This window comes from Ceratotherium simum, chromosome 24, assembly GCF_057802395.1.
Source record: "Ceratotherium simum simum isolate JZ-2026a chromosome 24, ASM5780239v1, whole genome shotgun sequence".
Classification (NCBI taxonomy): Eukaryota; Metazoa; Chordata; class Mammalia; order Perissodactyla; family Rhinocerotidae; genus Ceratotherium; species Ceratotherium simum.
The window spans coordinates 27,628,550-27,645,625 of NC_141923.1; the positions used below are offsets into that span (position 1 = coordinate 27,628,550).

A 17,076-nucleotide genomic window follows, 5' to 3' on the forward strand; every position below is an offset into this window, starting at 1 on the left:
GTGCCTATTGGCCATTTGATATATTTTCTTCAGAGAAATGTCTATTCCAGTTCTTTGTTCATTTTTAAGTCAGGTTGTTTGTCTTCTGTTGTGGAGGCTATCTATAATCTTTACATCAACTCTGCAAGATTGGTATTTTTATACTTACTGTACAGATGAGGAAACTGAGACTCAAATGGCTAAGTAATTAGCCCGCAGTTGCGAACAGGGACGTGGTGGAGCCCAGACAGGTCAGCCTAACTTCAGAGTTTTGCTCTTTCCATCCTACATTCTGAAATTCTTAAAAAAGTTAGGTATTGTTACTGATGATGACAGTGGTATTGCTATATGGCCCTGAACTTGAAGCAAGAGTAACTAGGGAAGGTAAGAGGTAAGGGTTGAGAGAACTTTAGTCTTGTTTCTGAGAACACTGTACAAATATAAATAGCAAGTGTACCATGACTCCAGAACCAGGATGATGAATTTTATACTACACTCAATATGAGGCAGATCTCTAATACTGAAGTATGGTGTTCCATTTCAGACACTATACAATTTAAGAGGAACTTGAAGAATTCATGGAGAATTCAGAAGAGAATAAAAAAGACAGTTCAGTGGGGCCTGGTCCAGTGGCGTAGCAGTTAAGTTTGTGCTCTCCGCTTCGGTGGCCTGGGATTCATGGGTTCAGATCCCGGGCGCAGACCTACGCACCGCTTATCAAAGCCATGCTGTCGTGGTGTCCCATATAAAGTAGAGGAAGATGGGCACAGATGTTAGCCCAGGGCCAATCTTCGTCAGCAAAAAAGAGGAGGATTGGCATCAGATGTTGGCTCAGGGCTAATCTTCCTCAAAAAAAAAAAAAAAAAAGACAGTTCAGTGTTCAAAAGCAAAACCTGATCTGTGATAAAGTTAAAGAGCTCCAATTAGTTGGTATAGAGGAAAAAAAGCTGAAGGATAATGTTTTTCAAATAAACTACACTTTATTTTAACTTTGTTCCCTTATAATGAGATCCTTGGAGGTGGTCTAAAATAGAACATCTTTATACTGAATTCTGGATCGTAACAATTAGGTTTATAGTAAGGTTACAAATGTGTATAAGAGGTTGTTATCTGAGGGGTAGTGATTAGTCATTCTTTATTTTACAGGAAGTAGTTTTACAATATTGCAAGAAATAGGTTAGAAATAGTAGGTAATTTATAAGGAAGGTTATTCTGATTTTGAAGACTGTTTAATAATAAAATGCATTATTTATGAAATGTTTAAGGTTAAAGCATTTTGACCTGAGGTTACACATTTTATTTGAAGCCAGGAGAATAGACGGGAATAGATTATTTTCCAGAAAAATTTTGTGTTATGTATTCTTTTCTTTAGGGCTGATATTACAATGTAGTTAAGTATTTTGGCTGTTGCTAGGGTTTCAAGATACATACAGAATGTAATCCTGCCCTCAAGGAGTTTATGGTCATACTGACATCCAAGAAGTAAGTAGCGATAAAAGATGACAAAATACAGTGAGGTACTAAACTTTGTGATAAAAATTTTAAGTGTTCTAGGGATTTAAAAAATGGCAAGATAAATGTCACTATGAGTAAGGACTATTGGAGGAAACAAAATTTAACTGGGCCCTTGGAGGACAAGAAGGATTTGCATGTGTGGACAGGTATTCCAGGTGTCAGCAAAAGAATAAACAAAGGCAGAAATATGAAAATTCCATCTATTCAATCAGAATTTCCTTAAGTCCCTACTAGGGGCTGAGCACTGAGTGAGGCTCTGGGGTTTCAGAGTCAGATCAGATCTGATCCTCACCTTCCAGAGAATGACAGGCTATGAGAGACAGCCAGCAATTCATAAAGATACTAGAGTGCTGTAAATGCTACCGCAGGGGTCATCACAGACTTCCACTGGGGCACAGTCCAAAAGCATCTAAATTAGACTGGGGGTGGGACAGAGGTAGGATTAGATAGCAGAAAAGAGGACAAATAGGAATGAGCCAGATTGGGGAGGAAGGGGGCAAGAGGAGGCAGGTGGCACCTAGGCAGGGGAAACTGTACACATAAATAAAGGAACAGAGAACAAACATGCCATATGATGAGGCAAGAATATTGTTCAGCTTCCACAGTTTTCACAAGATGTTACCTTTGCCACTTGCTTTCCAAAGCATATAGAAGCATCTTCAACCAGCAATGCAGAAGACTAGGCATCTGGGCCCTTGCCCAAGAGCACAAATAGCTCTTATTGAGCAATCAACTGAGAGAAGTTATATTTAGGATTGTCTAAGACACATGAAATCCACCCAGTCCTCTAAATAATCAATATCTTATCCTTGGATCATCTTGGACCACAAAGAGACTTCAACTATATTAGTTTTGTCCCTCACAAAACTGTATTCATTGACTCGCACTGTCAAGTTTTGCCTTCATGTAGGTCTTGCCAAGAAGTAGCCCCGGAAACACATTGCTATGTTAGCTTGTTGAGGGCACTTTTACTCCATCCAGTGTTCTCTATATACAGTATGTAAAATACTTCTTTTAGAATAAGAGCTAGGAAAAGGCTTAATTTGCCTCTAGAGTATTTCTTCCTTTTTGAAAATGAGAACTATTTACTCTGATTTATCATGTTTCCCTTTTGTCTTGGCTGTTTGGAGACTCAGAACCAAATTTAACCTCAATTATAGTAATTTTATTTGGTCTTATATTTGAAAAATTTGAAATATCTTGTTTCTTGGTCTTGATTTTCCCTATATATTTTATTATTTATTGCATGTGGTTTTATATTTTAAGACTCTATGCTAGAGACGAACAGTCTATGCCACACCTGCCTAGCTACAATCCCACCTGAAGAAAATTGCCAGAAAGGCATACGTTGGCAGCTGTGTATCACATAATCATGCTACACTAGCAGCAGGCTGGCATCTGCCTGGAAGGCAGCAGCCACCTACATTTAGCTCTGCACGCCAGTGGCACTTTGCTGGATGAATGAATGCAGATTCCGTCTTGTGAAAGCTGAATGCAAAAAGTGGAGAGAGAAACAATCACACAGAAAGGAGGAGACCACCGATGACCTGGTAACAGGGATGGACTAATAGACTTGCTGTTTAGCCACAAGAGCTAATTATCTCAAATAAGGTTGCAGGTTTTCACAAGGTCTGGTCTTGAGACTTTCTTTCTTTCTTCCCTGCGTTTATGTACAATAACTTTTCTTAACAGAGGCAAACTGAGGGTGTTTCTCTTCTTGATAATCAAAAGGCTGTTGTAGACTACTCGAATTCTCTGCATAAAAAGAGGAGGGTAGGGGCCAGCCCGGTGGCGCAAGCGGTTAAGTGTGCACACTCAGCCACGGCAGCCCGGGGTTTGCCGGTTTGGATCCCGGGCGTGCACCAAGGCATTGCTTGTCGGGCCATGCTATGGCGGCGTCCCATATAAAGTAGAGGAAGATGGGTACGGATGTTAGCCCAGGTTCAGTCTTCCTCAGCAAAAAGAGGAGGATTGGCAGATGTTAGCTCAGGGCCGATCTTCCTTACCAAAAAAAAAAAAAAAAAGAGGAGGGTAAGCATATGTACACGCGCACAATGGCGATATATTGGGGAATAGTAGAAAGGATGAAAAAATATAAAACAGAAGGCCTGAGAGGACTCAGACTTCTAAAAAAGAGTGGCAGTTTTTAAAATTCCATATTTCAAAATGTGATTAATAACTATGAACAATTCATTACCTAATACATTTTGCAGCTCAGCCATAATAAGTTAAAAATAAAAGCCTCTTGTCACATCCCAAAATATCTTCATTTAGCCTTGTCACATGTCTCAATTTCCCTGGGAAGCAAATTAGAAGTGCATGGAAGGGGGGAAAAAACCTCAGTCACTTTCCATCCAACAGATATAAAAAAGAGTGATTCTTCTACCTAAGAACAAAAAAACAAGCAACAATAGCCTAGCAACTTCTAACCAGCTGCCTTTTTTCCTCACCTCATCACCTTACAACCCCATTTATACTGGGGATATACGCTATGTTTTCCTGATGTAGCGAAAGGGACACTGCACACATTCAAGCTGTCCTCTCTGGTATCAGATAACTAATTACCATGGATTTAGGTTTCAAGAGAAGAGAGTCCCTTGATAGCTATGGAGCTAAATGGAAATACTTCCATGTTCGAAAGATGAGAACAAAAAAGTATGAGAGACTTGTTTTATTTTTACTGATGATGTTCTTCATTCTGAGGACTTAAGAAAATTTGAGTCTTTTTCCTTTATAATCATAATTTGAAAGAATAGAGGATAAATATCAATTCCAATCACGCCAACAGGACAATGTACTTCAAGTCATTGTCCTCTAGGCTCTGCACTCTTTGAGGCCCAGTCCAAATTCTATATCAGGCAAGCACAGTTGTAAATATTTCCATGTGCAAAGCTCACTTTTTCCAAAGACCGGCATGGCTTAGCATGCTGTTTTCTTTCTTTAGAACTTTTAGGAGCAATTATGTCCTGAGGATATAAGAATGGTAAAGCAAAGCTATGTGCCTGTAACAAGCATCTCATTGAAACGAGCAGCAAGATGTGTGGGTTCATAGGATGGATAACCACAGGATACAGACTGATAACTTGTAGTGATAAGTATAAAGACTCACAAAGTAAGGCAATATTATGCTGGTTACTTGCCCAGTTCAGGGCTACAAGAATAAACAGGATCTTTTTCCACCCAAAGTGAATGGATATTACACAGGCCAGCACAAATCTGCTACAAGATGCAGTGGTAGGTACAACTGGAACAATCCAGGGTGCCAGGCAATTTTTCCAGGAGGTGTGTGTGCTTCTGTAACACAAATGTAATTTGAGAAAGGGGCTAGGGCATTTCCCTTGTCTCTTTATAACAAAGTAGCAATTGTTAGCAACTGAAGCATCATCACTCCTCTCTTGGGAGGATGCCAACTCAGCAAGAGACAGTATCAATTTTCAGATGTTATCTTTCTCAGTAGTCCATTTCTTAATCCATTTCAGAAATAGAGTTACCCGGTTTTCAAGACAAATGAATCCCCTTTGGGTGGGTTCTTAGAACCTCCTACCTCCCCACAAACTGAAGCCAGGTTGTTTCCTCCCCCACTTCCAACCAGGTTCTTCAGCTATGCTTGAGTTTTGTTTCTGAATGTAGAAACAGTTACTAAATGAAATGAAAGAGGCCTCAGGACAGGAAAGCATGAAATTTCAATGGCTGGCAGCCAGGCAATTTTGCCATGTAGAGGGATCCACATCCTTCTTGTGTGGCTGCAGCCAGACTGAAGCTAGCAAAACACATACTGTTAAAACATCACTTGGGTAATACAGCCTACAACGAAGTAAGTGCTATGACCAGTCACTTAGAACTGGGTGATAAAAACCTAATGGATTCAGATTTTTCTCCTGCTTCCTTGTACTGCAAATTAAAGATATTCTTCCTATTGATGTTTGTTCTAAGAACGTACACATTGGGTATGGTATGGTAAAGTCGGTGCAGCTACAGGAGGGGATGAAAAGGAGGCTTGGCAGGAAGAAGTTGATTATACTCACAGGTCCCAGAGAAGGGGTCAGTGCAGGCCACGCAGGGTCACAAGGGGAAAACACCAGTGTGGTCAGGAGACAGAAGACAGGAGAGAGGGGAAAGTCATGGCCAGAGCCTTATCTGGGGTTTCCTTGGGAAAGGCAGGTCAGGGCAAGGTAAGCAGCTTAAAAGTGGCTAGTTTGCATTATTCTGAGGCCTTTGGGCTATAGGGGTTGTCTCCAGTTGCTCTCTCCCTGGCCCTGGAATGGTTTAGGGAAAGGACAATTTTGGCTTGCTGTGTGACAGTTAGATAAGGAGGTGGCTGGGGATATAAACTTGGGATTGGTTGGCTTGTATGTGAAAGGCATGCTCATGGGCAAGTTGTTATTAGCTTTAGGAATGAGCTAGCCTGGGAGGGGCAGTCTCTCCCTGGGTCTGTCATGCCCCCAAATGCCAAACCATCAAGAACATAGAAAATATAGTTAATTGGCCTTGTGATGAATAGATGCCAAACAGACAATACAGAATCTAAGAAGACACAGAACGATGTATATATTTAAATATGACACTTGCCTGGGGCAGCGCATGGTGGGTCTTAGATAGTCTTTAGTCCCCAGTATCCTTCAGCACAGCTCCCTCATTCTTTGATAAGGACAACTGATGGTCTCTCAGTTTTACATAACATGCTATGCAAACACACTTCAAATCCTCTAATCTAACCTGACTGCCTCCCAAACCCACATATGAAGAGGTTCTAGGACTGTCACAGCTGGTGATGACATTCACTTGTGACTGTGGTTGAAGGGACCTCTGCCCAAGGAGTGATTTGTTCTACACTGCATTCACAACATGGAGAAAGCATGCATCCAGGTGATGGGCTGTGGACTCTGGGGTTCTGCCTCTCCACTTTGTAAACTAGCTAATTCCCCTGCTCGAGGAAAGGCAGCCCACTGCCATCTGCCATCTGCCAGGCTGGTGGGCCTGCCTCTGGAGCCTCCCAGCAGTTCTGCTGCACCATGGGAGGCTGGACTTCTGAGGCCCTCTGACCACTCTGTCGCGTGAGTCCATACACACTTGGCATGTGGTCTCACCACCTCAACCAATTACAAATACATCATCACCCCTCCCTAGCTTATGTACAACTCAGGCTCAGCGGGGCTGGGTTGGCAACAGAGATTTAAGTGCTGAGAGATAGGCTCTTTCCCAAAGCTGCTTTGCTGACGATCCTATTTTGCCTGTAATGTTCTGGGTGGATTGTAACGGATACTAATGAAATAGGTTCAAGGAAAGTGATATTACAAGTGTGGCAGGTCCAAGTCTCACAGTCCTGGAAACGGATGGACATCAGTACTTCTTGGCAGGCCATCCGTTTGGTTTGGAGCTTGATGTCACATTCATTCTTCTGGCTGCCAGTCTCCTGAAGAAAATACTGACCTTCTCGCTTTAATTTTCTATATTTTATTAGTTGTTCATCACTGGATAGGCTGCTTTGTATCAGAATTAAAGGACCATTGGCTAAGTATTACCAATAGAACTCTGGCTGTTTTCAGTTTCTCTGGTACATTTTGGTAGATGACCAAGCCATGGATTTGGTGTTCCCTTCTCTCTTCTCATTCCTTTTTGGAAAGAGTTTAGATGGGCTGGGAAAAGATATTTGAAGCTTTCTAATCCAATGTAAATGAATCCTGTGGTGGGTAAATAATTTTCCTCCCTCCTTTGCTCTCCTGGGGTATTTTGATGAATAATGCTTCTCAAGTAAGATTATAAATATTCCCCTAGAGGTAAGAAGAGTATTAAGCTCATAGCAGGTGTGCCATTAAGGCTTTAGTGTGTAGGGTAGAGCAAAGAGGAAAGGCATCATCAAAACCTTGCAGTTCCATAGAATTTTTTGGAAAGTTTTGAAGGCCACAGCTGGGAACAAAATACTGGCGGCAGCGCTGGTGAAGTGTGGGTACTGCCTCACAAGATCAAGTCAGGCCATTCCTTCAATGTAGGAGCATTTTTTTGGATGGGTGGTAGGATGGGGTTTATAGTTTGTTTTGCTGCCAATTATAGCATATGTTTATCTTAAATAACTCAGAAAAAAACATAATCGACTTCACCAAAAATTTAAAAGAAATTTTATTCCCTTCTTGTCTCCCATTATCTGAAAGTCCCAGTTCACAAACTACCCAACTCTAGTCTAAAAGCCTTCTTTATTTATTTATTTATTTTTTTGCGAGGAAGATCAGTCCTGAGCTAACATCCATGCCAAGCCTCCTCTTTTTTGCTGAGGAGGACTGGCCCTGGGCTAACATCTGTGCCCACCTTCCTCCACTTTATATGGGACGCTGCCACAGCATGGCCTGATAAGCAGTGCATCAGTGCGCGCCTGCGATCCGAACCCAGGCAGCCAGCAGCGGAGTATGTGCACTTAACCGCTATGCCATGGGTCCAGCCCCTAATAAATATCTTTAATAATAAATATTCATTCTCTTTAGAGGCTATTGCAATTTGACCTTCAAATATCATGCTTTCCAATATATTCTTTTACACTTTACCTGTGATAACTCAGTTATGGCTTTAGTTTCTTTCTTTGATTGGCTTCAATGTCCCCATATAAGTTTCCGTAACAGTGAGGAAATTTCTTACTGCCACAGCGCCACCTACTGGTAGGCTATTACAGAAGCAAGCTATTGGTAGCTTAACTTTTAGCCACAGTTTTGGCGAGTCATTCTGAGCTCTGGTTTTATAAAATGCCAATTTCCTTGTCATTTTGAGAAACTATCACTTCTCTTGATAGCTGTTAAATCTCTTGCTGTAGCATCAAGACAGCAAGTTACAATAAAAAAATATGCTCTTATTCTTACTGTTACCTTAAATTGGCCCTGACTTCACCGACTTTGATTTTCTCTGTCCTATAACTGTAGCAGGGGCTCCAGATTGTGTGGGCAAGGGTTTGGATCTGGCGAAAATAACTTGGGGAGCTTCCAAAGATCCTGAAAAATGTAAAAAAAAAAAAAAAAAAACAAAAATCCCTACTTAACACTTTATTTGATCTTGGCTGAAAGGACAAGAAGTCAAATCTAAAACTAGGTTTTAGGGGATCAACGTTCTCCCAGATGCTGACACCCCATTTCCTGCCCAATACCAATCCAGGCTCTCTCTTCTGCTTTCTAACAGTGTAAGAATGGGTAATCAATCCAAATTCTCATCCCTTTGGCTCTGGGGAGAGAAGAACATTTTGGGAGCAATAAAAGGTATAAGACACTAGGGCAAGCATCTCAAGAGCTTTATTTATTTTTATTATTAATCTGTTATACTCCAGATCCACCCAGGATCTCCAACAACTATATAATGCATTGTGCAAAGAATAAGAAACTAATAGTGAAAATAGGTCACTCCACTGAGAGCTGCCAGGCAAATAATTTCACTTGAAAGTTAAAGTGACTTCTAGATCCTTAGGGTTTAAGCTCCACTGGGTTTACTTTATATTAAAATAAGTTCCTTTCTCTTGTTGTCCCACTGAGAGACAATGAAGTGGGCAGGCAGAGTCACAATGATGTGTGGCTGCCCCACCTCCAAGCGAAGAGCGCGGAGCTCAAGTGCTTTTTACCAGGGACTCAAATAATAAGAATTTAATAAGGACATGGCTTCTCACTTCTTGGAAATGAAATCCAGCATTGGCGCTCAAAAGGTGGTAAGGTCCCCTCCATCAACTAACTATAGACCAATAAGAGATAAAATAAAAATAAAATAGTTGGGTGGGGGTGGTAGAGGCTGGGCTCTAGGACAGGAAAGGCTTAGGCAGAAGCTAAGGGACAGGGATGAGGGCAGCTGGTATGGCTCAGACCCACAATAATGGTAGTTTACACTATCAAATCAGCATGAGAGAAATGCCAGTTATCTAATCTGTTGCTCTCTGCTATTTTAGTTCACCATCACCACTTCAGAACTCGAGAAGAATGCCATGGTTATAAAGGAGGAAGGCCAATGCCCTCACTGCAGGCTCCTTCTCAAATTTCCAAATTTGCTGACTCTACACCTTCCCTTCCATAGCAAACTCAGAATATATAGCCTGAGGTAGGAAAGTCAAGCAAAGGTAACATGCATGGAGCATTCCAGGCACCCGCTAGGCGCTTTCACATTCACTAACTCATTTAAAGTTCATAATAAAAAGGTCAGCAGGCCACCATCAGTGGGAAAGGACTCAGTTGTTTTTCAACAGTGCCCTGGGATGAACCACTATCTCATTCAGACTGTCTGATGAACGAAGTCACACAGCTTTAAGGCTTGGTGGGCTAGACTTGGGGAAGGGTCAAGGGGCCAGGAAACAGACTTTTGCTATATTGAGGCACTCAATAATACCATGTTTAACCAACTGACTTAACTGGAGCAGACAGGGGCTAAATACCTTTCAAATCAGTTTAGGGATTCCTGTATAGGCACAAATATCCCAACTCTCAGACACACGTGTAAACTTTTTGACTTATTATGGAGGTTGTCCTCCCAGCTTGTGGGTTTAAAGAAAAACGCTTCTAATAGCAATCTCATCTTCCCCTTTTTATAGCATACCCTTAGAATAACCGCTTTAAATCTACATGTAATACAGAAAAACACATGATTTGTAGTTGAAACACTGAAGTGCAGGTAGTTATGGACTAGCTGTATAAACAACTCTAACAGGACTAGTTACTATTACACTGCTAAGGTAAAATGTTTATTGGGAATATGGAAAATGCCTGAGCCTTACTATATCATGCTCATCAGTGTTTCCTTAACCAAGGATCAGGAGCACCAGGAAAGTCACAGAATAGAAACAAATTCAAGGGACTTTAGAGGCCCAGAGTCATTTGGAGACAAAAGTAGTAAATAGCAGGCTATCTCAACAAGGTGAGAAGAATAATACGCTTATCTTAAGGTAGAAGCAGGGAAAAGTGGTAGACACAAGAAGCCATGGAGAAGTACAACTTCTCTTTGTTCTGTGGTTTTATGCTGATACCAAATTCACTACAACCATTACAAAAGCTTCTAAGTAACTGCCAGGAAATATTAATACATTATCAAGATGCTGAAAGTATGACCCACCTGGGTCAAATTTCCAACTTCCTCAGCCGTAGTGCATGCAAAGAATTCAATTCTGTACTTAATTTACCAATTAGACATGCAAATGAAACAGGCAGGATTCCTGGATCTCCTAAGCTTTGTAAATCTCTCCAGCTCCAGGAAATTTGAAGAGCTGAAGGGGCTCTAACAGCTGTATCCCATGGAAATCTTTTCGACTAATCCACGATTCTCTTAGCCACCCACTTCTCAGTCTGTAACAGTTTCAGGTGGAAATCTTACTTCCTTAAAAATAACTACCATGTTCTAGTAATTCTTTTTTTTGGGGGGGTGGGGGGGCATGTAGATATTCATCAAATATTTCTTGAATTCAGGTTTTAAGGTTTTAAGTGGAGAAAAAAATCCTTACACTCTGATCACATTAAACCTGACCTGGGTGTAGTTACAGACCCTTCCTCTCTATATTGCTTCCTTTAATCCTCACAGTAAGCCTCTGAGATATACGTAATGACCCCCGTGATACAGTCAAACTAACTAGGCCTCTCAGCCATCTCCTAATCATTTTAAGGTGTATTATCTCACCCCCCCCACCCCCCACCCCTGCAACACGCACACTCCCCAGCCTTAAACTCCTTAATGGCTCCCTACCGCTCTCAGGACCAAGTTCCCTACATGGCTCAGACTGGTCCTGCTACCTCTCCAGCCTCTTCTCTTGGCATCCCCTGCTCAGGCCCTAGTCCCCAGCCACACTGACACGTGAGGGCTCCAGAACACAGTACATTTTCACCCCGACCCTCGGCCTTTGCACACACTGTTCCCTCTTCCTGGACCTCCTTCCACCCTACGCCTCCCCTCTCCTGGCTGACCTGGTCAACATTCAAACCTCAGCTTTGAAGTTTCTTCCTCTAGAAAGCCCTCCCCAGTCCCTAAAGAGCCTGGGCTAGGTGGCTTGGGTTCAAATACTGCCCCATCATTTATTAGCTGTGAGATTTCAGATACGTTTCATAATCTGTGCCTTTATTTCTTCAGCCATAAAATGGGGAACACAGTTCTTATATTATATGCCTGTTGTGTGAACAAACAAGTTATTACATGTGAAGTGTTCAGAACTGTGCCTGACATAGCGGATGCTCCCCAATGCCGTCTATTGTTATTCTGTGTCCCCAGTACCTGATAGTCACTCACCCTGCAGCACGCTCCCTGCTGACTTTTCTCCTCTGAGTCTGTAAGTCCCCTGACGCAGGGACTGCCTAGTTCACCCTTTCTGTACCTCAGTGCCAAGCAGGTGACTTTCTCCCTAGTAGGTGCTCAATAGCAAATATTTGTTGAATTGAATCCAAGTGATTTTCCTTCAATTTTCTGATTACTGATGAGTGTATTTTTATGAATTATTACTCATAGAAAACTATCAGTGGACAACATTACCTGACTTAGACAGAGGTACCTGCACTGAGAGGCTTCAGGCTCTAGGGAACCGCCTGGCAACAGACCATGACATGAGCATGACAGGACCCAGAACTGGCTCTGTGCACAGGTATAATCTCCCACAGGCCCCTCTGTGTCCTCACGTGGAGGTGACAAGAGGATCCACCTCACAGGGTTGTGGTGAGGATTTAGTGAGAGATACCACATGTGGAAATACTACATAAACAGTGAAACACCAGTCAAATACAGGCATTTTTAGTAAATGCTGCAAATCTGACAACCTTCTACCAGACTGGGAAATTTCATCTACCCCAAAATAGTTCTGGAAAACCATTCAATCCTAGACCGTCAACATCATTTGAATGAAGTAGGTAACAAAATGCCCATTTGCCAAAGCTTCAAAAGACTGGATGCTTCCTCGTTTGAAGTGGGGCTCTCTTTGGAGGCAGGAGAGAGAATGTGCCAAGCCCAGCACCCGCCCTGCTGTCCCGCCCCCGGAAGGAGCTGGTGTGCCCACTGACCTGTGGAGCTGGTGATGGGCACAAAGGCTGCAGAGTTAAGGCTGCTCTGGAGTCCATTCAGCTGCCCTTCTGTGGAGGAGCCCCTGAAACACAAGCAGCTTGGTTAGACCTGCAGACAGACAGGCGAGATCAAGGACAGGCCCCCAGTGGCTCTGCCCCTTGCTCCTGGTGCTCCCTCTCCTGTGGCTCATTCCCGTGCTTCTTTCAAGACTTTGTTCACGTCATCTTATCAGAAAAGACTTCTATGACCAACTTATCCTTTCTTCTGAAATACTGCATATCTTAAAATTCATTGTCCATCTCCACCCGCTGGAATGTAGCTTCAAGAAAGCACAGGCTTTGATCACTGCTGGGTCTCCAGTGCCTAGAACAGTGCCTGGCACCTAGTAATCACTCAACAAATATTTGTTTAGTGAACGAATAAATTAAGTTCCTGGTACTCACTTGGATAAATCATAAGTAAAGACATTTTTTAAAAACCAAGTTTCATGATGAAATCCAGCCATTTGTGACATGGACAGACCTTGAGGGTATTATGCTAAGCGAAATAAGTCAGCAGGAGAAAGTCAAATACTGTATGATCTTACTCATAAGTAGAAGATAAAAACAACAACAAACAATCACACAGAGACAGAGATTGGATTGGTGGTTACCAGAGGGGATGTGGGGAGGGAGGAGGGCGAAAGGGATGATTAGGCACATGTGTGTGTAGTGATGGATTGTAATTAGTCTTTGGGCGGTGAACATGACGTAATCTATACAGAAATCGAAATATAATGATGTACACCTGAAATGTATATAATGTTATAAACCAATATTACTGCAAAAAAAATTTATGGCTTAAAAAATAAAAAAACAAAAAACAAAACAAAACAAAACAAACCAAGTTTCACGAAGAGCAGTGGTTCTCAACTGAGGGAGGGAGGACGGACAGATTTTGCCCCACATCCCTGCCCTTTCACAAGGGACATTTGGCAATGCTGAGACATTTGTGGTTGTCACAACTATGGGATCTACTGGGTTGGTGGGTAAAGGACAGGAATGGTGCTAAACACCTCCTACAGTGCACTGGAAAGTGCCCTCAAACACTTGAATTTTCTAGCCCAAGATGTTAATAGTGCTGAGGTTGAGAAACCATTACATAGAGGCATCTCCCCTCATGTCAACTTTGACAAGAGACAGGACAGAGTACACTGGATTCTTTGGGCCCAGGTTCCTTAGCCACATGTCTTGGAAATTCTGTGACTAGCCTGACGCCCTACAATCATGCCAGGTCTCTCTGTCATGGGTTCTTACAGCTCTGTAATTCTTTCACTGCATTTACCAAAATTATAATTATGAGCTTGTGTAACTGGTTGCTTACTATCTGTTATTCTTGCTAGAATGTAAGCTCCATAAAGACAAAGATCGTTTCGGTCTTATTCACTGTTGTATCCATAGCTCCTAAAGTTGCATTTTGCACAATTAGGTATTTAATAAATATCTTTTGAAATAATGTGATCCATTGCCCATAAATACACTTACTTGTTGGGTCCATTTACCTTGACTTTAGTTGATGTGTAAAAATTTTCCCCTAGGGTTTGGCCCAGTGGCATAGTGGTTAAGTTTGAATGCTCCACTTTGGCAGCCTGGGGTTTGCAGGTTCGGATCCTGGGCGTGGACTTATGCACCACTTAGCAAGCCATGCTGTGGCAGGGGACCCACATATAAAGTAGAGGAGGATGGGCATGGCTGTTGGTCCAGGGCCAGTCTTCCTCAGCAAAAAGAGGAGGATTAGCAACAGATGTTAGCTCAGGGCTAATTTTCCTCACACACACACACAAAAAACAAAAATTTTACCTGGGAGACTAAAGTTTTCATATGCTCAGTTTTTTTATTTTGTTGAGCAGCATCCAACTCAACCTTTAGTACCCTTCTCCCAGCACTATTTATCCATTTATTCATTTAAGCAAAAAACACTTATAAAGCGTTCCCTGTGTTTGGTCCTAGTGGGGAGGCAGACGTTAGGCAAATATGGAAGATACCAACTGTGATAAATGCTAAGGAGAAAAAGCATGAAGCATTGTTTGAGAATGAAACAGGGAACCTGATTTAGATGGTGAGGAGAGTGGTCAAGGATGGCCTTTCTGAGGAAATCAGATTTCAGCCGAGTCATGAAGTTATGAGAAGTAGGCATTAGCCAAGAGTAGGGAACAGGAAAGAGCTTTTCATGGAGAAGAAATAGTGTATATAATGATTCTGAGGCTCAGAATGTCCTAGGAGCCCTTAAAGACCAGCAAGGTGGAGGGCAGTCAAGCAGCATTTGCCAAAAGTCCCTGACAGGAATCATCTGGGGTGCCTGTTAATCATACAGCTTTCCAGGCCCTTCCCCTGGAGATTCTGATTCACTGGGTCTGGGGTAGGGCCTGAGAACTTGAGCTTTCTATAGCTCCCAGGTGCCCAGGTGACTCGTATCTACAGAGAAGTCAGGGAAACATGACCAGTGGGCAAAGAGGAAGGTGGTCTGAGGAGCACTTGGAGAGTCTGGTAGAGGCTTAGGTGCCCAGGTGGTCCCTACAGCCCTGATGGAGACGTGCCCCTTGAGAATACACCCCAGAAGTGATGCAAGGATCTCACTGCCTTAGAGACCTCCCCTCCAGCAAGCTGCAATCTGAGCTCCTCCCTCCTTTCCACTTTCATTTTGAGGACACGGGAGCTGCAAAAACAAAGACAAGGAAAAGGAGGAGAGGGCTTCTCCCTTTTCCCACAAGCCTCAGCCTTGGAGAGCTACATCCAGAACGCCTATGCCTATGCATGTTATTTCAGCCCCTTATGGACCCAAAAAACCACCCAAAGTATCTGTAGGCTGATATTTGCTCTTCTAGGTCCAAGTGAAAAAGGAAAAGTTCTGGAGGGCCTAGGATGGGTTCTTTCTTTTACAGAAGTTAAAAACGGTTAGGGCCATTCGCCTGCGTTAGGAGCAGCTGAGGCAGGAAAAGCCACGGCGTGGGTCTTAGTATCACAGAGGAAGCTCTGAGTGTTAACAGTAAAAAGGGAAGCAAGTAGGTAAAATTTTGGAGTCAGCAGAAGGAACAAAGGCAGTGGACAGGGAGATATGCAAGGAATGAGAAGAATCCCTGAGGGTTTAGACCTGATGAGTTCTTGGTCCCCACACTCTCTTTCTCCTCTGCTCTCTGGAATTCCTATCCCATCCTTCACCTTTGTAGGCTTTCTCTTGTTCCTCACCCAAGATCACCTGACCTGAGTCCCCTTTGTATTCAGCTCCATTCACTTTTCCATCCTCCTCCCTCCATCAACTCCCATCACAGGCTTTGGGAGCCACCATTGATTCAGACTTTGAACATTTCTAATGCCTACTGCTTCTAGCATAGGGTCGCCATTTCCCTGCTGGTCCATACCATCCAAAGGGAAACTCAGAGTGCGTTTTTCCATGGAAACGTTGGTACACAAAATGGTTTGGGTCTATGTTATTACTACTTTAGGTACAGCATGGGTAAAATGCTTTTGTTGTGATAACCTCATTTCCTCGGGAAAATACGTTCCAACTTCTGGACAACCCATTCCTGAATGAGAACTTTGGAAACACAGCTTGTCTAGAGCCTGTATGTTAATTAGCACCTGGTGTTCTGCTTCTGCAATGATTCTTTGCTGCTTTCCTGGGAGTATCTGTGTTTTAGGAAATATTTACATAGGAAGGTATGTATGTGTTCCCTTGGTTGTCTCTAAGTCAGTAACTGTGCTTTAACATCGGGATAACAGATCCTACTTCATAGGGTTGTTGAGGATAAAACAAGATGGCACATATAAAGCATATCTTAGCATAGTGTCTGGTATTATATTAAGAGCTAAAGAAACATTAACTACTATTAGTATTGTTATTTTTACTTAGGAATACTGACAACCTTTGCATTCACTATAAGCCTATCTCTGTACAGAAATTTTAAATTGGATGACTCACTGACTCTAACTCAGTATGGAATATTAGTGCTAAACTGTAGAAGAATGACCACAAGATATTCAGAACCTGGAAGTTAATAGCAACTTGCTATTAAAGCCAAAAGGTAAATAACTGGCAACCTGCAAGGCAGAAACCTCATAGTCAAAATTACTCTTAAAGTCCCTTAGGAAGAGAAGTCTCATTTGAGACTGACAAATTCTTTTTTTTTTTTTTTGGTGAGTAAGATTGGCCCTGAACTAACATCTGTGCCAATCTTCCTCTATTTTGTACGTGGGACGCCGCCACAGCACGGCTCGATGAGCGGTGTGTAGGTCCACGCCAAGGATCTGAACCTGTGAACCTGGGCCGCTGAAGCAGAGCACGTGAACTTAACCACTACGCCACCGGGCCAAGCTCACAAACTATCTCTTAATAAATCTGACATACACTTTTTTTTCTGCCAGCATCAGAACGAATCACTGTTTCTTCAACTGTGGACCAAATGAAGTAGTTGGCTTGTCGTATAAAGTATGTGTCTTCAAGCATGAGAATGATACATAGTACAATGGGATGCTCTTCCCACAAGAGAGGCTTGTGGGAAATGAGACTGACTGGAGGAACAAGGAATGCATCTTCCATCTCCTCCTGAGTGGGACAGCA

The 17,076-nt window shown here is 42.5% G+C and overlaps 1 protein-coding gene across 14 annotated transcripts in view; it reads right to left on the reverse strand.

Moving 5' to 3' along the window:
- Window positions 1-17,076, reverse strand: part of TTLL5 (tubulin tyrosine ligase like 5) — a 300,941-nt gene that overhangs the window by 39,950 nt on the left and 243,915 nt on the right. For 11 of the 14 annotated variants that reach the window (XM_014784435.2, XM_087448163.1, XM_087448161.1 and 8 more), the window contains one exon: window positions 12,480-12,562. In XM_014784435.2, coding sequence (XP_014639921.1) covers window positions 12,480-12,562 — 83 coding nt within the window. Of the gene's footprint in view, window positions 1-148; window positions 280-8,345; window positions 8,469-12,479; window positions 12,563-17,076 lie in introns of all 14 variants that reach the window. The other 3 variants (XM_014784427.2, XM_014784432.2, XM_087448166.1) reach the window with 2 other exon arrangements.